The 23,769-nt window shown below is 45.7% G+C and overlaps 1 protein-coding gene across 2 annotated transcripts in view; it reads left to right on the top strand.

The window, feature by feature from the left end:
• SYT9 (synaptotagmin 9) overlaps positions 1 to 21,313 on the top strand; it is a 181,543-nt gene extending 160,230 nt beyond the window's left edge. For both annotated transcript variants that reach the window (XR_011541594.1, XM_008514543.2), the window contains exon 7: positions 19,102 to 21,313. Coding sequence is in view for 1 of the 2 variants with exons in the window: in XM_008514543.2 (XP_008512765.1) it covers positions 19,102 to 19,110 (9 nt within the window). In the remaining variant the exon portion in view is untranslated. The remainder of the gene's footprint in view (positions 1 to 19,101) is intronic.
• The last annotated feature ends 2,456 nt before the right edge of the window (positions 21,314 to 23,769 follow it).

Here is a 23,769-nt window from a genome sequence, read left to right on the forward strand (position 1 = left end):
GAGCTGTGTGTCCTTGAGCAAGGTTCTGAACCTCTCTGAGCCTCAGATTATTCAACTCTGTGACAGCACAATAATAGACCCTACCAAATAGAGCTGTTGTGAGACTTAAAAGAGAAAATAATGTAACATGTTTAACACGGTGTCTGGCACTAAATGGATGCTAAGTAAATTTTAATAATTGGTGTGATTTATCATACGAGTATGCACAGGGATAGGAGAGAAGCAGAAGAGAGCACTGGAGTGTCTAAAATGTGCTGCCGTGAGGCCCAGCAGCCTCTGAGAGCATGTGGAGCCAGGGGCTGGCACTGCCATTGGCTGCGATGCCTCAGGCCTCGCTGTCCAGCCTTGACCTTCACAGCCACTGTCCTCTTAGACCTTGACCTCTCTCCGTGATGACCCACCCAGGAGCCACTGACCACAGTCTCACTGTGCCCCTTGTCCCCTGGTCCTGCCCTCTGTCAGCTCCTGCCAGTTCCTAGACAAGCGTGCTTCCCTCCCACATCTCTGAATGCCCTTTTCTGTCTCTCGTGCATTTTCCTGGGCTCACAGTTCGACACAGTCATGGCCCAAGTTTCTGTCTCAAGCCATTTTCTGTTTCTTCTACTCCACACAAACCCGCTTTTGAGGACAGGGGGCTGAACACAGGGATACAGTAGTTTCCTGGGCCCCTGATCCCAGAGAGACAATTCTTCCAAAATGTTCTTGGGCTGAATCAGCTGTTCAGACTCTGTACCTAAAGCTGGGATTCCAGAGGCACTGTCTATATGGTGGGGCCCTGAGGAAGTCCCCTATTTGGGAACTGACTCTTCTAGACTGCTGCACCAGTCCTCTGGCTACTGTCTGGGCTCAGCCCGTCCTGCCCTTCTGCCCACAGCACATCTTCCTTCTGCTAAGGTTACTAGAAAGCCCAGTTCTTATGGCCAGCATGGAACTAGCCACAGGGCTGGCTTTTGCCTCTGCATGAGCAGCAGCTACGTGGCAGCTCCAAGCTGGGGGCCAGCCCCAGGCAGGCATTGTCCAAGTGTCTGACTAGCCTGGAGAGCACCCACTTGATCCTACAGTTGTGCCCAACCCTAAGTCAGGGCTGCAGAGGAAATGAGAATCTCCCAACCAGTGATGTCATGGAGTTGGGATGTCTAGTGTTCAAGTTCATGGTCAGTCATGCCTGGTACCTAGTGTATGCTCAATAGGTGTTAACTATTATTGTTGTCATTATTGTCAAAGGAGAAACCAGGCATCGTGAGGCTTATGGAGTTCCTGGCCCGAAACACTGTGAAGACCCTGACTCTCCTGCCTTGGAACCTCTTAGAAGGGCCTGCTGGTCCTCCTGTCCAGAGGTCTGCAGGTCCAGTGACATCATGACAGCTTCCTGACTCCTAACTCAGCATTCAGTACCACAGATGCCACAGGGTGGTCCTTTAAGGACCTGGATCTGGGCACTCCCAGAGCAAGGAAAGGAAGAGCCCTCCCTGGCCCTCCTGCCTGACACCCAGTAGCTACATGGCCCCTTTGTGTTGACTCCCTCAAGGGGTAGCAGGATAGGATACCCTCAGCTCCCTGTCCACAGGCACAAGGCTGGTACACTGGAGCCTCCTGGCTTCTCCTCCCCGTTTCCTGGGTAATGTAGGCAGGAAAGTTCCTACCCTGCCTTTCTGTCTGTGAGCCTGCCTTGGCCTTGGTCAGCTCCCTGAGCCTCTTGCAATGACTCCTAAATAATGAAATGATGCTCATCCAGTGGACAGTAATGACCGAATCCTTGAGAGGAGCTAGGGAGGGAAGCATAGGGCACACCTTGACACCAGCACTGCCTGGGGTGTCCACCCTGTGTCCCAGCATGACCTGGCCATGACCACGACATGGCTTTTACTCCTGGAGTCCAGGGGCACATGCATCCTGGTGTCCTTTTGCTTTGGCGTATGGGGTTTGGTGACATGGAACTATGTATGAGTCTGCAGCACAAGTGAGAGAACACCTGCTGGCAGACTGCTGAAGCTTTCTACTGCAGTGGAATGGTATGTGTTGGGGTCTGACCAGTCTCGATCTAGTATCAGAGCCCCTCTGAGTAGGAGACAGATGCAGCCAGCTCCCTTGTGCCCCAGCGAATACATCTGGGAACTGCCTGCCTGCTTCGTGTCTCACGCTGGCACCTCACACCTGTTCTTTCTTTCCTTCTAGCTCTCCCTGGCTTCCTGTTATGGGGTAGAACCCAAATTCCTTACAGTGCACACAGAAACCCTCACGACCGGGCCCCTCTCTCTCTGTCTGGAGTCTTCCTGCCCCTTGAAGTTTCATGCCCCGTCACACCACATGAGCTACTGCTAGGATGCAGAGGCACTGTGCTCTGTGATGTCACTTTGCTTTTGCACGTGCTATTCCGGCTGCCTGAGATACCTCCCTGGAAGTGCCTTGCAAATGTCTACTTCTTTTGGCTTCAACTCAAGCATAGCCTCCTCTCTGTGTATATACCCTTGTGATAGCTCCCATAATGCTGTGTTGTCATTTTGTGTCTGTTTTTCTGAATAGACTGAGTTTCCTGAGAACAGGGACTGTAGCTCATTCATTCTGAGTCCTTAGACCCTTGTGTAGGCTCCAGCAGTGAGTAGGGCTCAGAACTGGCTGAATAAGAGAGAGATGGAGGAATCAGGGGAGGGAGAGCCCAGCTTCCCACGTGCTCAGCATGAGGTGTGAGAGCCCGTTTCCTGACTCACAGATTGGAGGTCCTTCCTGGACAATCGGTGCCCTATTTCAGTAGATTTGTGTGTTTAGACTTCTACCCACTGAAAAGCTGAATGGAAAAACTCTCACTGATAGCATCCCACGCTTCGCCTGACAGCAAGGGATCACTCTGTCTGGAGGGGCTTTTAAGAAAAGACTGTACGGTCTGGTCCACAAGGAGAGAAATGCAGCTGGGCTTCGGGTCCCGCAGACTTTGGGATATTTCACATTTCGAGATGATTTGGTGACTTTACATGTAAAACTGAGAAGGTGAGAGATGGAGAAGCAGCAGGGAACAAGGACAGAGGGGAGAGGAGGCCGAGGCCTCCGGAAGGGCTTCAGAGCTGCCTGCTTCTGCCTCGAATCTATTCCAAAAGCAGCTCTTGCAACGTGAGGGTGCCATACTCAGGTGCAGGGACCTGGCTCGAGGTTTGCAGGAAACATCACTGCCTTTGCCGGCTCCTGTGAAATGAGCAGAGTGCACACAGATGCCTTGTTGGGCCGTAGCTTCTGTTCTCAGGGTTCCAATCCCTGCTGCCCTCCTCACAAGGCGGATAACAGGGCGGCAGCACACCCCTCCTGCTCCAAAGAAGAAAGCGTCCCGTGTGTGTGCTGGTGCCGGCTTCAGCAAGAAGCCTGTGCTTTATTTATTGCAATTTCATGCTGCGATTATTCTACTTCAATCAATACTGAAAATGGCAACTGTACCCACTGTGTCTTCAGCATTGTATAGGGCGTGGTTTTGTTTTCCAGACTTACTGAAATCGTTTGATAAAGTGGCAAAATCTCCTCCACTACAGCACAAAAAATTCTCTCGAAATAACTCACCTTTTATAGGTGTTCCAACATAATTCCGCAGTGGGCACACTGAGTTAGAGGCTGTGTCTCTATGGCCTCCCCAGAGATCTGAGTCTTCCCCCACCCCCACTGCTGCTGTCACCGCAGTCGCCATAATGCCTGGCTGTGGTTTCATGGGTAGATGAGTTGGCACCAAGGTGAGACACTTACTTGGCCTGGTTATTAGTGTGGGGCAGTGGTAGGGCTTGGGGTAGAAGGGAAAACTGGGACCTTAGTCTTCTTGGATGAAGGGGGATGGCCAAAGATGTTACCGTTGGTAGCAGGGGGGAGAGGTCTAAGGTAGACAGGTGGTTTTATAAGAAGGAGGAGCAAAGGCATCAAGGAACAAAAGAGACAATGCTACCACCCCACCCTGAGTTACATGGAACACGAGGGATTAAGCGGCCTTCTTTTGGGAGGGCTGCAGAGAATCTCGACTTCGAGGAAGAACCAGGATTCAGTTAAGGTGAGGAGACGGATGGAAGGTTTTAATAAAAAGTCAAGGATGTAGAGGATGGCAGATGGAGAGCACCAGAGGAGGGCTGGAGATGGTTCAAAGATGGAGTTGGTTCACGGCAGGGGAAGTACAGAACCGGATGTGAGTGACAGTAGGGAGGGGAGAGGTGACTAGACATGGGGGATGGAAGGCAAGGGAGTGAGGCCTGGCATGTTTGGTCCAAAGGGGGAAACTCAGCCTTACTGGAGGAAGAAGGGTGACCAGGCTGCCCTAGGGGTGGGAAGATGAAGCCACAACCACTCAGACCAACTGCTCTCCCAGAGTTGTTTGAAAGGGAGCCTGAGCCGTCTCACGCAATCATCCATTCATTCGTTCATTACCCAGTGTTCGTGAACCTTGGGTCTAATGTGCCCCTGGCCTTCCCACCACCTTAAACCCTTACCTGCCTGCCTGATCACCACCTCCTCACCTGCTGCCCTGGACTGTGCCCATCTAACCTGTCAATCACTGTGTCCTTCCTTCTGCCCAGTGCTGGTCATTGCACTCCTGACAGGCAGGCATGCCTTGTCTATAACATGATACTTCAGATTATAATAATACAATGTTGGGGCTGGCCCCGTGGCCGAGTGGTTAAGTTCGTGCGCTCCACTGTCGGCAGCCCAGTGTTTCATTGGTTCGAATCCTGGGCGCGGACATGGCACTGCTCATCAAACCACGCTGAGGCAGCGTCCTACATGCCACAACTAGAAGGACCCACAACGAAGAATATACAACTATGTACTGGGGGGCTTTGGGGAGAAAAGGAAAAAATAATAATAGTAATAATACAATGTTAGCTTTCCTCTGTTGAACACCTACTCTCTCCAGGGCACTGTGCTGAGCACTGCACATGCATCATCTAATTTAACCCTCACTCTGTGAGGGAAATGGTATTATCTCCCCAGATAAAGAAACTGAGGCCTGACTAACTGATCCAACATCATGAGACAAATAAGTGGCAGAGCTAGCATGTTGAGGTAGATTGCATCATTTATCCATTGCTATATGCTCCTTCCATGCTCTTGTGCGAGCTGTACACCCCAGTGACTTTGGACTTGGCCCTGTGACTTGCTTTGACCCATATGGGTGGGGGGACAGTTCCAAGCAAGGGCTTTAAGAAGCATCACGTATTTTTATTCACCCCCTTGAGCCTTTGGTATCTGTCATGGGAATTACCTGGGTCCCAGAAAGAAGACACAGAAGCAGACCTCTGCCTGTCTGGAGTCAAGTCCAGCTGAGCCCAGCAGAGCTGCAGCTGACCCCCAAACCCACGAGCAAGAAATAAGTGTTTATTGCTGTAAGCAACTAAGGTTCGGGGTTATTTGTTATTACAGCAGATGCTGACTAACACAGGTTTAAGCTGAGATCTTTCTGATTCTATACAGTGCTTTTAAAATCACAGTTCTTCTACCCCAGTGCTTCTTGGGCTTAGATACCAAGACTATTGGGACTCTGTCCAGGTGTGGACCTCTCTCCACTCCCTTAGGAAAGGCTCTCTCTCTTCATCATCAAGTTGAATCAGTCAGCCTATAGCTGTTCCAGCTGTACTCTTCCTTTTCTCCCCCCACTTCCAAGAAAAGAATTTGCCCGTGTCTACACATCTCAGCAAATCTCTCAAACCTGCTTCTCTGCTGGCCAGACAGCTTGGAAGAAGACGCAGCTGTATCAGTCAGACACAACCAGTTTCTCGCATGGTCGGTCAGTTTATGGATCACGTAGCTGTGCTGGTTCTAAAAGGTTTTTCCCTTCTGCGCTGTTATTTTTCAGCTCGATTAAGACTGTAAAACTAAACAATGACTAAGAATTTTTCAGAAAATTCTTTTGTTTTCATCCTGCTGGCACTAATTCACCATCCCTTATGACCTCACATTCCCAAATGATTTGTCATGTGAGTTTTTTGCTAATTTACTTTCAGTTGTTTTGCTTCTGCTGTTTCTTCTCCAACCTAATCATCTGCTTTTATATAACCATAATTTTCAAAACCAGTAGGACAGGCAGTGAACAATATGTGCTAAAACTGATTAACTGACAGCTCTTTTTTTTTAAATCCTAAAAGCTGATGGAATAGTCTTTTCTATCATAGTAGTCATGTTATATTCTGTGGGTTTTTAAAGATTTTTTTTTATTTTTCCTTTTTCTCCCAAAGCCCCCCAGTACGTAGTTGTGTATTTTTAGTTGTGGGTCCTTCTAGTTGTGGCATGTGTGATGCCGCCTCAGTCTGGCTTGATGAGCGGTGCCATGTCTGCACCCAGGGTTCGAACTGGCGAAACCCTGGGCCACCGAAGCAGTGTGCGCGAACTCAACCCCTCGGCCAGGGGGCTGGCCCCTCTGTGGGTTTTTAAATGTTGTACTTTGATAAGACTAAACTTTGTAGAGGCAGAGATGTGATTCCTTCTAATTGGAACATGATTTTCCCTGGTGATCTTAGCGTGAAAATCTCAGAAGTGAAACCTTAGGATTTTGCTCATGCAGCATTTCTTCTCTCATCTTCTGAGAAAAGAACCCCGTCTTCCTTGAGGATCCACCCCTCCTCCCTCTCTGTTCATGTGGTTTGGGAAGACATAATGACACCCTCACTCCAGGAGCCTCAGGAGCCCACCCTGGGTTCGGACCGCTGAGGCAGTGGGGTGTGTGGTGGGGAAGGGATAAAGAGAGAGCTGTGTCTTATAAGCATGACTTCCAAGGACTCATTGCTGTGGGTGGGAGCACTGCAGATGACGGGATTGAGTGGGCATTGTTGTCAATGTAAGCTGGGAAGACACTCCAAACTGTGTTGCTCTAACCCCCAAGGGCTGGCCATTAGCATATTTATCATCAGTTCCCACAAGAGTCTTCAGTTGTCCTGATCTCTCCACTCACGTATTTATTCAGATGATGTTCATTGAGAACCTGCCATGTGCCATGTGCTCTTCCAGACACTGGGAATGCAGTGTTGAGCAACGTAGGCAAGATTACTGCCACCATGGAGCTTGCATTCTGGTGGCAGGAGACAGGCAAATCACAAACTAATAAACAGAAAATAGGTCATGATAAGTTGAGGATGAAAATATAACAAAGAGATGTGATAGGAGTGAATGGAGCTAATTTTTGTTGGGTGATTGGAGAGGTGACACTTAACAGAGACCTGGAACGAGAAGCAGACAGACCTGGGAAGAGCAGAGAGGAGGCGAGTGTGCTTGGGACGCAAGAGTCCTGGGGAGTCGGGTCAGGGCAAGGAGGGTAGCTGCCCCTGTGTTTCTGGTCTCCGCCCCCCTCATCAGGAGTGCCAGGGGAGAGAAACTGAGTGCAGTCTCCTCAACCTGACCCCTCTGTGGACTCATCTTGTCTGACGGGCCATGTGCTTCCAGCAGAGGCAGAGCTCAGCTTCCCCACTGGTAACACAGCAACCCCTAAAATTCATCCAAGATTAGCCTCCCTTTCCCAGTCCTTGCTACACCCTCAGTCACTTTTCTTCCTTGTCCCCTTATTTCCAGCCCCTTGATAAGAATCCAAGGCCCTCAGGTTCTTCTTGATCTGAGCCTCTACCCTTTGTGTCTGCCCTGAGTTGATTTCCTCTCCCCACACAGCTCAGCAATTCCCTGAAGAATGTTTGTCTACATCTCACAAATCTCCTTTGTTTCTTCCCCCTTCTCCTCCCAGCTGCGCTCCAGGTTTCTCTGCTGGTCATCTCTAGATGTCTCAGAACTGCTTCTCCAGCTGCCAGTCTCTCCCTGCACTGCTTACCCCAATCATGGACACAACCCCCTCTTCAATTCCCCAAAGCACAGCTAGTGCCAGGCTGCAGCATTAATGAAACTTTCCTGAGCTTGAGGATGACATGAGTGATTACAAGACAAAACAGATCATGTGAAACTGAAAATTCTATAACCAGGGAAAGAAACATCCACCTAATATAGTAATTGTCCCTGCCAGTAGGAAACTGCCTGCAAGGAAGACCCTTCGCATCATTATATAGGATAATACAGCCTCTCATGGTCTCAGCCTCTTGGACTAAGATAGGATCTGGGCTTTACCTTGGATAATGTGAGCCCCCTGGTAGCCCACCAAAGACCTTCTTCCCCAGGGCCATGCAAACTGTCCTACTGGTGGATCCTTCACCAGGCCAGGGAGAGGCAGGAAGCTGAAGTCAGTCCTTTCTTCACTCGCCAAGTGGTGAGTGAGCCTGGAGGGGTTCCTGTGTCTAATTCGCACAAAGGCCCAATGTTAATAGCATTCTGGAGAGGTACATTCCATGGCCTACTGTTTTTTAGAAGAGAACAGGTACTCACATTAGAGAAAATTAATTGTGCTGATAGGTTTTTGTTTTTTTGACTTTGTGAGGATCTTTGAGATGAAAAGCTAATGGTAGGAATAGTACCCAAAATGTTGACATTATTAATAACTTATATCAATATGAACGTCTAAAGCTTTAGGGCAAAGAAAGTTTCTTATCTCATAATCTGTTTTCAAACAACAAACACATTTAAGGATCTCTCTCTGAGAAAAGTAAGCTGCAAGACAATACATTTTTTAAAATTACTACGTGTTTAATTAATTTTTCAAGATGAAGTTGTGTTCAGTCTACTAGATGTGTTTATTCTGTACAACTACATCTCGATGTTTAAGCTGATTCTGAGAACTCTTCCCAAGTTGAAGAAAAACACATCCATGAGACACCTGGAGAAGGAGAGGAGACATGCAGGGCCTGGGGAGGTGGGTGAAGACCTCTCCCTAAGGTATCATGGGGTCGGGTATTTTATCCCTCATGGGATCACAGTAGGCTACCAATTCCACAGCTGCCCCTTTGACCTATGTAAATTCTGGATGTGAATGACCATCTGCTGGGTCATATCTGCCAGAGCAAGTATCATCGCCCAAGGTGGGACAGGTGCCCAACAAGGAGGCCGCCCAGTGCCTCAGGTGGTCTGTGGAAGTGATTTCGACAGCTCCTCAGTTGTTTGCTTCTCATTCTATGCCACTCTTCTTAGGAAGGAGAACCCAGATTTGACCAGGTCTCCCTCCTTCCAAAGCTTCCACTGCCTGGCCATACCTATTTATATTCCCTAAATTAGTTTTCTTTTTTGTACCTTTTCTCCTGATACTCCTCAGTTTAGAACACCTTTCCTCCACAGTCTCACCATATGAATCCTACATAGTCCGCAGGGTTCAATTGAAGTGCCACGTGCTCCATGAAGTCTCCAATGAACTACACCCCTCTCAGCAAGAAGTGCTCTGATTGCGATTCACGTTGACCGCTTCTCACCTCTGGCTTTTGCTTTGTCATTAATCAGATACATCTGTCTTCTCTCCTGACTGTGAACCGCTTGAGGCCTGAGATTGTGCTTCCTCCCCATGGTGAAATGTAGGGTCTTTCATTATTCACTCAATTGATGTATTTAGCTGATTCGGGCTCATTGTGACCTTTGCTACAGAAGATGATTGAGCTTTTCCTCTGTGGTCCGCAGAGAAGTTTCCAGTATGTTCTGGTCAACAGGCAGGAGGGGACTTGTCAGTGTGAGAGTGCCCAAGGGAGAATTAACACAGATACCATCAGCACACAGTGGGTAGAAACACCCAGAGGAGAGATGCAAGGTACCTACACATGAGTAGGCAGGGCACACTTCTCTCCAATGTCTCCCTCACTTCAGGCAAATAAGAGTGAGAGGACACTGAGGTCTTACCCTTTAACCAGAAAATGCCCACAATCCATAAGTGGCAATGGTGATATCCTGAAGTCAAGTTCCCGAGTGAACAGATCTAGCATCCATTTTATTATGCACTAATGTTTATGGTCAGCTGGGGGTTGGGAGGTAGTATATGACTATTCATTCATGATATCCTTGGTATTTATATTTGTAGCTCTTTGTTCTTTTTCAGAGCTCCATTTGTCACTTTCTATGAAATGCTGAATTTAAACCACTCTGGTCATGTTTGGGGACCAGACAAATAGATCTCTCAGGAGCTGAAGCCAACCATCTCCTTTCTGTCTTCACTGACCAACACTTCTATAGGGACTGGATGAATGGAGGCTCTCACAGCAAGAGGGTGTCCACTGCTCCAACGTGGGCACTCAGCTCTGGTTTCTCTGTTCCTGTGTGCTCTCCAGTCCAGTGTCTGCATTGCTTCCAGGGTCCAAGTCCTAAAACACAAGTCTGACCATGTTCCTCCCCTGTTTAAAATCTTTCAGTAACTGCCCTTTGTCCAGAACAAGACCAAGATCAGGTTCCTTGTCTTGGCACTCAAGGTTCTCTAGGACCCCACCTCCATCTCCTCCTTGCACATTATGCTGAGGCCATGCCCAATTACTGCGGGTCCACACTGTGCTTATTCACCTCACGCCCTTGCCACTGCTTTAACATTTTTGTGCTGTTCTTTCTACTCCTTTTTGCCTGGCTAGATCCAGCTCATCTTTTAAGCATCTGATTTAATGTCCTCTTCTTCAGGAAGCATTCTGAAGATCCTCTCACTATGACTTAAATGTCTCTTATCTGTGCTCTCTTCTCCTAGCACCCTGTGCCTACCCCTAACATAACATTTGGTGCCACTTGATATTATCTGTGTACGTGTCATCCACAGCACATCCAGCTGCTTCTTGATGATAGAGACCGAGCATATTCATCATTGTATAACCAGTAGTTGGCAAAATGCCTGGCACAAAGTTAGCATTGAATAAATTCTTATTGGATAGAATTCCAATTTCTTTTATCTTACAACATGTTAAATGAATACTGATTTGTTAGATGGATCCTGCATGTCATTTTTTCAAATCTACAGGTATAGCGGTTCTGTTAATGTATAATAGTAGCCCAGTGCTAGCTCTCAGAGCCAAAGAAGCTCCGTTTTCTTGAAGAGTAAATAAACCCTACCGTCCTTCCAGCATCCAGTTCTCCAAGTGCCAGGCAATGCCCATAAGAGTTAGGATGATACAATCAAGCACCCAGTCATTGTCTCAGGTGAGATTTGTGGCAGCACAAAAGCTCAGACACTTCTCATAAATGTCTCTGCCAGAGAATGGTCTTAGTTTAAAAGTAGGTTGGAGGAGCTGGCCCCGTGGCCAAGTGGCTAATTTCTCACACTCCGCTTCATCGGCCCAGGGTTTCACTGATTCGAATCCTGGGTGCAGACATGGCACCTCTCATCAGGCCATGTTGAGGGGGCGTCCCACATGCCACAACTGGAAGGACCCACAACTAGAATATGCAACTGTGTACTGAGAGTGATTGGGGGAGAAAAAGCAGGAAAAAAAAAGATAATCCAAAAACAACAACAACAAAAAGAAGGTTGGATACCCTTGACCATTTCTTCCCAAAAGCTCAGAATTCCTTCCTGCTTGGAATCATGCTGGCTGCTTATCTCTCAAGATGCCTCTTTGCATTAGCTGCACCATTTATTGTATTATGGCTTTCTGTTCAAGTAATGATCAATCACATTTCCTCTGAAACAATCACTTTGCAGAGGGAAATGGGGGATTCAGTCATTTATTTATTTGCCAACAAATATTGACTACCTACATGTGTATACATCTGTGAGAAAAAAATAGACAAAATTTATTGCCCTAGTGGAGCTTATGTTCTAGGGAGAGAAACAGAAAATAACCATTATAAATGAGAATATTATGTAATATTGAAAGTAATAGGTACTATGAAAACTACAATAGAGCAAGTAAGGGGGATCAGAAATGTACTAGTGGTTTCTTTTGTTGATTGGTTGGTTGGTTTTTTTAAAGGAGGGTTAATTTTTTTGGTTTATGTCGTGTACTTTTCAGGTGTACATCATTATATTTTGACTTCTGTATAGCCTACATCATGTTCACCACCAAAAGTCTAGTTGCCATCCATCACCAGTCACATGTGCCCTAAAGGGGGGTTAATTTTAATAGAGGTACTGATAGGCCTCAAGGAAAACTGAAACATTTGAGCAAACAGTGGGAGGAGATGAGAGAGCAAGCCATGTGGATATACAGCCTGAGGGAACAGCCAATACAAGACCTTAAGGAAGTTTGAACAAGGAACAGTGAGATCAATTTGGGGGATGTAGAGTGAGTGAGAGGGAGAGTAATAGGAGGTGAGATCGGAAAGGTAATAGGTGGCCAGGGCTCAGGTTACATAGAACCTACTAGATCTTCATAAGGACTTTGATTTGTATTCTGAGATGAACAGGAAGCCATTGCAGGACTTTGAAGAGATGTAACATGATCTGAGCTTATAACTGATCCCTCTGGTTCTGTGTTGAGAATAGACTCTATGGGGGCAGAGGAAAAGTGGAGAGATCCTATAGGAGTCTACTGGTATTATCCAGATGGAAACAATAGAGGCTTGGACCAGTGTAGAAGCTGGCTGGGGTAGTGGAGAGAAGTGGTTACATTCTGAATATATTTTGGAAGGAGATGTGATAGGATTTCCTGATGTAGGGTATGACAGAGAGAAATGAAGGATGATTCCAATGTTCTGGGTCTGAGAAACTGAAAAGATGGAGTTGCCATGAAGCGAGCCAAAGAAGACTGCAGGTGGAGCACCGGTGTGGGGCAATCAGGAGTTAGACCTACTAAATGTGAAGCATCCATTGATATTCTACAGGGAGACATCAAGTGGCAGGTAGATACAGGGATCTAGAGTTCCAGAGACAGGTCAAGCTGTAGTGATAAAGATGGTTGAGACATAAATGGAGAAGAAGTCCAAGGACTAAGAATCAGGCATTCCAATACTGAAAGGCAGGGAAAGAAGAGAAACAGAGACTGAGAAGGAGAACATCACTGAAGTGGTAAGAAAACCAAGAGATGTCCAAAGACAAGAGAGAAGAAATTATTACTGGGAGAAGGGAATGATCAGATCTGTCAGTGGGTCAAATAAGATGAGGACTGACAACTGACATTGGGTTTATCAATGTGCTGGATGTTGGTGACATGGGATACTAGCTTAAATAATGTCTCCCCAAATTTCTATCTACCCAGAACCTCAGAATGTGACCCTGTTTGGAAATAGAGTCTGAAGATATATTTAGTTAAGTTAAAATGAGGTCATACTGGATTAGGATGGACCCTAAATCCAATGACTAGTGTCTTTATAAGAAGACGATGTAAAGACACAGAGAGACACACAGGGAGATGCAGTGTGACGACAGAGGCAGGAATTGGAGTGATGCAGCTATAAGCCAAGGAAAGCCAAGGATTGCTTGCAACCGCCAGGAGCTAGGAATAGGCAAGGAAGGATTCTTACCTAGAGCTCTCAGCCCTAGAAAACTAATACACTTGGTGTTGTAGTCGTCTCACACTCCCATAACAACAAAATACCATAGACTGGGTGGCTTCAACAATGGAAATTTACTTTCTCACAGTTCTGGAGGCTGGAAGTCAGAGATCAGGGCACTGGCATAGTTGGGTTCTGGTGAGGACTGTCTTCCTGGTTTGCAGTTGGTTGCTTTCTCACCGTGTCCTCACGTGGTGGATGGAGAGAGAGAGAGAGAGAGAGAGAGAGAAAGCACTCTCTGGTGTCTCTTCTTATAAGGACCTCACTCTCATTGTCTCATCTAACCCTAATCAGCCCCAAAAGGCCCCATCTGCAAAACCATCACACTGAAGGTTAGAGCTTCAACATATGAACTTGGGAGGGTGCGCAGTTCAGTCCACGGGACTTGGTAAAGCAGTCATTTAACCACTCTGTATCTCGATTTCCTCATCTGTCAAATGGGATAATAATAGAACCCACCTCAGAGAATTGTGGTGAGGAGTAAATGAATTACTATCTGTAATATTCTTAGAACAATAGATACTAAAGGCTGTATACCCTTAACTATTATAATGATTTATGAATCTAATCATTTTGTTTTGAAATTAAAACACTCATTTTCGCTTGTTCTTTGCTCAATTCTCAATTAACTCATTAATTTGACAGATTAAATTTCCCTAAGTTTCTAAACACCAATTTCACACTTAATCAAATTCTCTTAAACATTTCAAACTCAGGAAAAAAACCTTATAAATCTAGCAAATAAAATTTTCCTAATATTTAGACACTGTTTAAGCAATCGAGTGACTAAATTCCCTTAAACATTTCAAACTAAAGTCACAAATTTAAAATGTGATTATATCAAACTCTTCAAACATCTATCATGGTCAGTGTTAAACAAAATTGTTCTCAAGCACTGTTAACTCTTATAATGCTGATAAATAAAATCTTACACATTTAGATTAGTTTACCTTAAGCATTTCAACATCTTAAGAATCAAATTTATAAATTTAGAATATTGGATTTTCCTAAGCATTTAAATATTGACTGTAAATTTAGCTAGTTAAGTTCTCCTAAATATACCCATTAAAATCATAAATTTAGTAATTTTCTACTATGTCATATTGTTAGTCATTTACCTTAAAAACATAAACAAAGCAGAACTGTGATAACAAAATGTGTTATTGCGCTCAAATAAATATAACTTACACAAATGTATCATTACTTCATCATTTATAATTCTTAACTGTTATACCTTTCTGGTATTACAAAGCTACTTTTCCAAATAACAGGAACTGAATATTAGTTCAAGTCCTCAGTAGCAACTGAGATTACAGATGGCTCGTCTGCGATCTGACTTCCAAATTGCAGTAGGGGGATAACTGTGCACGGACATGGCAAAGGGCATGGGTTGCCTCCCAAGGGAATTTCACCAGAGCTATGAATGAACATGACAAGTCCCTTCTCATGGCTGCCTTCTGCTAGCCATACTGTCAGTGGGGGACAACCCCAGACTTTTTAAATGGAATTTCATTTCACCATCCAGTGAATCACATATATCCTAGGAACCTTTCAACCTTCACCCTTACCCAATTTTTTTATCATAACTTTTTTCCTTTTACCTCCCTGATTTGGGTAGATGTAATTCTCCGTGCACACACACACATACATGCACACACGCACAGCAGTTATGCTCAAGCGTCCTGAGAAGACTTCATTTACTTTCTTTTCTTTTTCATCATCCTTGATTCTCTAGTCATTTAACCACGAGCTCTTCAAGAGCAGGGTGTGCATTGGTCATCTTTGTGTTTCTGGTGATCAGCACATTTGTCTGGTGCTCTATAAATGTTTGTTGAATGAATTAATAAATAAATACAATGAATTGTTAACTTGGAGTAAGAAACTCCAAATAACCTCCACCTAACTTCATCAGGTAGGGTACGTTTTGCTTTGCAGTAATTCCCTAACTTGCCCCTTCCCCTGAAAACCTCTGACAGCACTCTTCTTCCTTTTGAATGGCACCTCACGCATAGCCCTTGCTTCTTGCTTGTTTCTGATGCACCTCTCTCAGTAACAGTTCACGTGTCACATCCGCTGCCATTCACCACCTCTCCCCCTCAAGGTTGACTTGACAATGGATCTTAACACACTTTCCTACCAGGTCTGGACTGTTCAGAATTCTTTTCTGAACTGAGAATCCTTTTTAGAAAGACACAGTAATGGAGTTGGCATCCAAGCTGCAACAATTTGCCACCCTGGGAGTAGTACTTAAGAGCACACATGTGGATCCATAAAGGTATGGTCGCAGATTCTGGCTTTGACATTTACTCCCTTTGTTATTTGGCTTTTCTCAGACTCAGTTACCTCTGTAAAAATGTAGTTGTAATATCTGTCACAGAGGGTCAGGGAAGTATTGAATGAGATAAGGTGTGCAAAGCTCTCAGGGTGCTGGAGTGCTCAATAAATAGGAGTTATTAGGCAAATGGACACTCATTTTCCAGCTGTTGCCCCAATCCCCTGACCGGAAGTCTAGTTAAATTCACACTTTATTTCTTTAGCATACTGATTCTTAAAGGGGTGGAGAGAGGGAGTGGAGAATAAAGAATGCCTGCTTTGGGGAAAGGGAGAAGCTAATCAGATTCTAAGCAGGCAGGGCATGATGTTTCTTCATATATTTGCCAAGCTGTGCTAAATAGCTAAGTAATAGTCAACAAAATGGTAAGATTTTTATGCTTTTTAAATAAAATTTTAAATACAAGTTTAACGATATTAAGCACATAGAAGATTGAATCAAGTAATGAGTCACTTCAATTTTTGACAAGCTTCTTAGTTCAAAGCCCTTAGATACTTCCTGTAATCAAAACCCATTTTCAAATTCAGAGGGAGATATTATCTAATGATCCACTCAGTCTTTTCATGTTCTTAATTTGGGGTCAGTTTCAATGGCCTGTCTCATATCAGCTGTCATTTTTGTTATCAAAATGTCACTTCACATTACAGTTTTCATTGGGACAGTTCTCATCTTTGGTTTCAATTCAATTTAATTCAAATCACATCTATATGTCTCAGGATAATTGAATTCACTTAAAATCCCCTCTGGTTAGATAAGACTGTAACCACTACTTCCTGTTGATGCCACTGAAGTTCCTGATACCTTCCAAACCTGTGATGTTGCCTGGGAGGCCACTGGATCTGATAACAGGCATACTGCGGCTTCTGCCCATTGAAGTGGGCCTGGCGCCAGCCCTGGAACCAGCTAGGCCAGCCTGTGGCCACAGTGCTTGCGTCACCTTTGCTATCTCCAGTGTTGATGCCACAGTCTCCACCACCCCATCCCCTCACCAAAATCCTACTGGGTCGGTGCTCTTCTGAACTATAGAAAAATTTTTCTTTATACCTCATTTTATGGAAATCTTGGCTGAGAAACAGCTCGTTAAATTATAAGAGTTTGGAAAGGTGTTGTAATTTGCTTATTTTGTTTTGTTGGTTCAGTTGAGTTTTTCCCCCGTAAAAGACTGACAAAAAGGGTTGGACCACAGCACAATTCACCCATGCCATACTTAAAATTGCCTTCTCTTGGAACAATTAAACTACTTTTTTTCACATCTGACTGCATACGTGACTTTCCCTAGGAGAAGTTTGTTTCCAAGGAGCTTTTCTTGCGAGACCAGTAGTAGAGATGACCTCACCACTCCTCCAGACATACTGAAACTCCTTTATCCCATCATCTTGTAGGCTCGCAGACCAAAAGCACTCTGGGGCCTTAGTGTCCCCTGTGCTTTGCAGGAAAACAAAGGATCCTGGACCAGGCAAGATCAGGACCCAAAAACAAAGCCAACTAAAGAAGAGAGAACCAGTAGACCACTCCGCAGTATTGCCATGGGCTGAGCTTAATTCCAACTAACTGCATACACAATGGAAACTCACCAAGTGAGCAAAGCCCAGCTATGGAGGTCAGGTTGAAGCTGCACTATAACTTGGCCATTGGCAGCATGGCCTCTGCTAGCGGTATCCCTGGGTAGGGGGACTGGTGAAATATTGGTTGAGGTCATAGCCCAGCCCTTTAAGGAGACTTCAGATAAGGCTGTAACAAACCAGGGATAGAGGTGGTCCCTACGGCCGGCACTTTGGGAAAGCTCTACCCAACGCAGGCTGAAGGGACTGCTCAAATGGAGAGGTGAAACAAAGGTCAGAACAGGGAAGAATGAGGTTGTGCATAAACTGAGGGGGCAAATGAGAGACACATGCAGGTCACTAACCATAGGCATCCAGAGAAATAGAATAAGAAGATAGGAAGCCATAAGTGGGATATGGCACCTGTTGCATGCTACTAGCTTGGGCTAGGGTTTCTTAAAGTTACATCATCTGGCTAGATTTACAGTGTAGAAAACCAGGCAGAATCTCAGATGTATAAAGTGGGCTTACAGAGTGAGTTTAGGAACGATGTAATTGCTAAAGCTTAGACTTTGAAGTTAGAAGTCTTGGGTTCAAATCCTAACTCTGACACTTAACAAGTGTGGCTTGGGACAAATTAATCTCTCTACATCTCTGTATCTTCCAGTAGAGAACCTCCTAGGGTTCTTTTAAGGATTTGTAGAGTTCATATCCTAGTTCCTGGAACACAATAGGTATTCAAAACTGAAGGGATGTGGTACGTGGTCTCCTTGGCTAATAACAAGACAACTAATTCCAGACCACATTCATTGGTGGGGCTGAGCCTGTTGACAATTCGCCTTCTGTGATAAGGAAGGACTCAGGGACTGGCAAACTAGGCCAGCGGGAGTGGGTCTCACAGCTGAGAGAAGGGACCCTGGGAACTAGGGCCTGACCTGGGTGGTTGGTTGGGAAGTAGAGCCATTCGGAAGATGCTCCAGGGCTGATATCAGCTGGTCTGGGAAAGTCGTGTTTGAATTACAATATAAGGCAAATATCCATTCACATTTTCCTCCTCGTCTCAGAAAGGAACTCCCTTTCCCAGGGGTGTGGGTGTGCCCACACCCAGGTACATGCTTCAAAGCCAAAGGTCACAGTCGGACACAGCTTTCCCTCTACAGTGTATACACTCTGGCTTTTATTACTTTCTCTAAGTTACAGCCTCATGCGTGAACATTTGATCTTTGAAACGCAGTCCATACAGTCCAGTCCAAGAATGTCTGCAGCTCTCCCATAGTGTATGAGCACATTTTTTATTATTGTTCTGTCCATGGAAGTGACTCTAGCTCTCTTTCTCTCTGTGATTGCAGCATTAATACCCTTAATCTATACTGGGAGATGCCCTGTGTTTAAATTAAGCTGAATGCTGGGCTGAGTCTGAAACACAAGAAATACTGCTACCCTAAGTCTGGGGCTCTGTTGAAAAAGCCCGTCCTTCACAGCTGGGAAACAAGGAATTGATGTGGCACCCTGCAGAACCTCTCTCATCTCTTCAGCCTTACTTCCTCCTGCTCCACTCCTCACACCAAATTCTGACAACTCCTCCAACACACCATGTGTCCTTTCCTGCCTGTGTGCCTTCACACAGGCTCTTTCCTCTGCCTAAAAGGCCTTACCTCCTCTCTTGATGGACTCCCCTTCAGCCTAAATGGCCCAGCTCAAGACTTACCTTTCAGAATCCTCTTGTAGACCTCCTCAGTCCCCTCAAAGTTCATCCTTCCCTCCTCTTTGCAACCTTATTATTCAGCTTCTGACATTGTAATTTCTCCCTCTGTGAGCCCTTTGAAAGCAGAGGGTGTGTCTTACTCACGGTATCTGTATCTCCAGCATCTATCACAGCACCTGGCACTTGTTTGATACACATTAAAAACATATGGATGAAAACCAAAACATTCTTTTTATTTCTTCTTCCTACAGAAACGATGACTATGAGTAAGAGGACTGCTTGTGCCAAGGACACAGTAGGACAACCATCTTACAAAGATCTTAAGGAACTTTTCCCATCCAACAACATCCGGACGACTCCAGTGACCAAATGCTCAGCTGTACCCACAGCAATAACTGGCCATCTTTCCAGATTGGGTTTGGTGGACATGAACAGTCCAGCCATCTTCAGGTGGCCTAAGGTGGTATGCTGTAGGGGAAGCACATCTCATTGCTGAGAACCAAGATCAGACTATGGAAGAAACCAACTAATATAGCGAGACAACTAAAAGTAACCAGGACTACCAGGACTCTTAGTGATGAACAAAGCCCTTAGTGATGGAGTCATAGCACCTGCCCTGGCAGCATCACTCTTAGGTGATATTTGCTTGAATGCCCTGGAAGGACAGAATATTTTAAAATATATCCAGGTGCTAAATAGGCAGCAGATCTAATTCACACTGGACTACCTTTGAGCTAATAACTGTCACCAGAAAATAATTTCACCCAAGAAGTGCTCCAGCTTTGCAAGGAATAGCCCCAGGAGAGTAATAGGATAGGCATGCCATTCCCCTGGAGAAACTCTAGTGCAAGGAGAGTTAGTTCACAGCAAATTCACTGCCCCCTCCCATGCACATGGCTGTGAGTACCAGTTGATCATGGCCCTCTCTCCTGCTAAACCCAGATTCTGAGGAGTCAGAATCTCCAACACTGTTTTCTAGATAGCCAGCAGCCACTTCCTTACAACAGGGGTTGGCATTAGAATGAAAGTTACTTGTCATCCGTGTTAGAGAGGCATTCATCTCACTGGCGTAAGCATCTGGAATACCCTTCCCCAGGCACATTTGTCCACTGAGGGAACAGCCTCAGCAATAGATGTACTATTGTGTGAGCTGAGTTCATGGAGAGATAACACAGCTGTCCCCGATGGAAGGCACAACTTTTGGGCCCTCTTGGCCTGAGTGCCTTCTGGGGTATTTCCATATGCAACAGCCCAGAGGCACAGCCTTGGGCAGCCACAAACAGGTTTCCTTTTCACTTCTAGACACATATATCACTTTCACAGCGCTTGGGGAACGGAAATACCTACAAGAGTGAAGGTCAAGGGCTCTCCTTGGATATCTCATTCATTACTCAGTTTCCTTTGTGACCACATCAGCCAGCCTACTACCAGCTGTGCTCCTCATCCTCACTGCTTCTGCCTCCATACAAGTGAAACCAAAGGCCTCAGCATAACCCTCCCAGGGGAGGCTGTTACCTAGTGGTCCTCTCTCTCCCATTATGAGTGCAAGGTACCCCATCTACACATTTGCACCACTTCTCCAAGATAACATTTCCCTTTTCCTACAATCCCTTTGCAGCAGACTCTTCATTTGAAGTAACAGTTCAGTGTGGGACTAACTGGGTAGAAGCAGGATCATTGCATGTCTTCAGAAAGTTCTTGTTTCCACAGCTGCCTGATAGAAGGAACTACCCTGATGTCAGATCTAAAAAGAATGGAGGCCTTTGGTTGTGTGAGGCAGTGTTACTACACTTCAGCTTCACGTGTTCCCCAGCCTGCCTAATCTATTTCCATCTCTGATTGGCTTTCAACCTCCAGGATCTAAAGGGAACCCAAGGTTCTGCCTGTGTCTGATGACATGAGAAGAATTCAAACTTCTTTGCCCAATGTTCCCTTCTGCCTGTTCCTTCTCATTCAGACATCTTCCAACATACCAGTCTTTAGAACCAAAGCATGAAGGACTAGTGCCAGCAGGATAGTCAGCAGAAATATTCTCTCTAGAGCTAGGCAGATAAGCCCAGAAGAATGGTCCCAAAGAAAGCAGACTGGCCCCAATAGATATCAGGCAGCCATCCCAATAAACTTTGACATGTCCTCAGCGCTGGGAGCCTGGGTGGGGGATCCGGGGGTAGCTATGCCTATTGTTCCCCTGCAAGATCTTCTACTCAGAGAGCTAGCAGCCCCGGGGTACTAATGAGTATGCTACAGGCTTGAAGGTGGCTTTATAGGGGCCAGTAGGCAGCAGCCTGCCCACATAGCAGGCAAGTGGCTTTATGTCTGGAAAGCTTGGAGTAGCCAGTCCAGCCACAGCCAGAAGCTGGTTATAAATTTAAACTCCCTGAGCCCATCTGCAACTCTGCCTCTGTTCTCTTGTATTCTCTTTGATTTCCCTTTAGTTTCCTAGTAAATGTTCCTTTTGAAAAATTCCAACCTTGTCTCATTGGACTTGGGGGGAAGGGGATTCTCCAACATCTTTCCCAGGATAGAGAAGGAAATTTAAAGAACCTTGGAAAAAATGGAAAAGGCAGTGGAAAGGGATACACCCGGTTAGACCTTAGGAAGACACCTTGGGGAAAGCTGGTTCCAAGAGATGGGGAGAGACCAATGTCTCCCCCACCCACCTGGCCCAGAGGCTCAGCCCCCTCCTCTTGCTGCCTTTGTCTTCAAGGAGATCTGCCCTGGATGTGTGTTGCTTCAAAAGCATCTTCCCAGCCAGTGAACTGGGCACATTTAGCAGGTGATGTGATGTCCAGGAAGTACACTAATACATGACCAGAGGAGGAATGGGGGAGGGGAGTGGAGGGTGGTTTCTACAATGTGGATGTTTCCAGAATGCTCCAACAATCATGACTCTAAATGGAATGACTTAGTCCTCATGGCCATCAATAGAACTACATTTCATATGAAAAGAAGAAAGTAATACTCTCACACTTAAGCCAAGGAGACTGACGAAAGTTAGATCTGGAAATTGTCCTGCTCTTCATGGCCATCCTGTCCTGTGATGGTGGGTGTTCCAATTATTGCTGCCTAACAAAGCACTACAAAGCTTAGTGGTTTAAATAAAAAGTTATTATCTCTCATGATTATGTGGGTTGGCTGGGCTTAGGTGATTGCTCTCTTTTAGGGTCTCATGGTTGCTATCAGATGGCAGCTGAGACTAGTATCATCTGAATGCCTGACTGGGTGGGATATCCATGATGCATTCTTTTCTCACATGTCTGGCTCCTCCACTGGGTTGACTGAAACAGCTGGAGGCTGGTTTGGCGTCTCTTTCCACATAGTCTCTCCACGTGGTTAGCTTGCACTTCCTCACAACATGGAGATCTCAAGGTAGTCAGACTTCTTACGTAGCAGCTGCCTTCCTTCAGAACTAACATTGCATCCCCAGTTGATGCTGCAAAGTTCTTCTAAATAGCCTCTGAAATAACAGAGTCATTCCCACCATAGACCATTGGTCAAGAGCAAGTCATAGGGCCAGGCTAGATCCAAGGGGAAGGGATTTCACAAGAATGACTACCAGAAAGTGTGGTACATTGGGGCCACTTTGGAGATAGTGGTGATGGGAGTGGAGGAGGGGATGGTGCCACTGAATCAGAGGGCTTCCTGGATAGCTGTTGCTTTAAAAGCACATGCAATATTTAACATGCACAAGGGTGGAAGGGAGGGGAGAAGTAATAAGGGGCAGAGGATGGGGGAAGGGCTATCCATGGACACTTAAATAGAGCTTAAACTAAAGAAAGGCAGTGGTCATGACTGATACAGAGCTGCCGATGTCACAAGAAACCCTGGAGGAAAAACATGATTCTTGTCATTCTACTTGACTGCTCAAAAGCTTGAGATGGATGCTTTTTTCCCCCGCATCTCTGAGCCAGAGTAAAGGTGGAAACAAGACATTCCCATGCTTGGGAACATACTTAGAGATGAAAATGCTAAATATACTAAGTAGAGGTTGTCTGTCCCTCTTCTGAAGACTTTGCTTCAAAAAGAATTATTGCAGCTAATTAAGAGAAAGGGGTTTTATCAAATCTGGTTGGAATGAGCACAACTCATGCCAGGTGTCCCCTCACATGAGGTCCCGACATCACTAGTGTTGCCATGGTTCCTTCTCCAATTGATCCCCCTCTCTTGCAGCAGTCCTGCCATATGGAATAGTCAGGGTCCAGTCCACTGCTCTACTCCCACCCTGGTCTCCTTGTAACTCAGCCACCTTGCTAGAACTTTCAAAGCAAAGTTATAGAAACTGACTTAATGAACTGAGAAAAAGACGTAAACATGGATGTGGCCATGGCCACCTATGGCATATGGCCAAAAACAATGTCTGAAACTTGTATCTGGATCCTGATAATTCTGCAGGCCATTTAGCTGCCCATGGCCACTCATTTCACTGATGGCCAGTGAGGGCTATTGGGAGTGTCCAGACAGTTCCCTGAAAGTGCCACCCATACTCAAGCCAGAGAGGATGGCCTCACTTGTTGCTTTACTGTCCCATTCTAGATCTCTGCAAAGATTCTCTCTCACACACAGGATTCCCGAGCTGGTTGCTGACACAGAGCAAAACCAGAGGCTAAGAGTGGCCAGTGAGACCTCTCTGAAACTCAGGTTTTCTCACTGATGGGACCTTCTGACTCTTCCTCCTCCAATCCTCTCTCAGGGCTGAAGAGAGGTGACACGTCTCAATAACCTTTAATAATTACCTGCAGGCACTTCGCTAGTCACAGACCCAATGATGGCTGCCACAAGGGTCCTGCTTGGCACCTATCTTCTAAGCCAGAGATAAATCATAGGCAGTATTCAGAGAATTCTGGTACGTCCCTGAGATGCCCATTCCAGAGAAGAGGCACATATGAATGGGACCCTTCCATTATAGCACATCCTATTCC

This window comes from Equus przewalskii, chromosome 6, assembly GCF_037783145.1.
Source record: "Equus przewalskii isolate Varuska chromosome 6, EquPr2, whole genome shotgun sequence".
In the NCBI taxonomy this organism is placed as follows: Eukaryota; Metazoa; Chordata; class Mammalia; order Perissodactyla; family Equidae; genus Equus; species Equus przewalskii.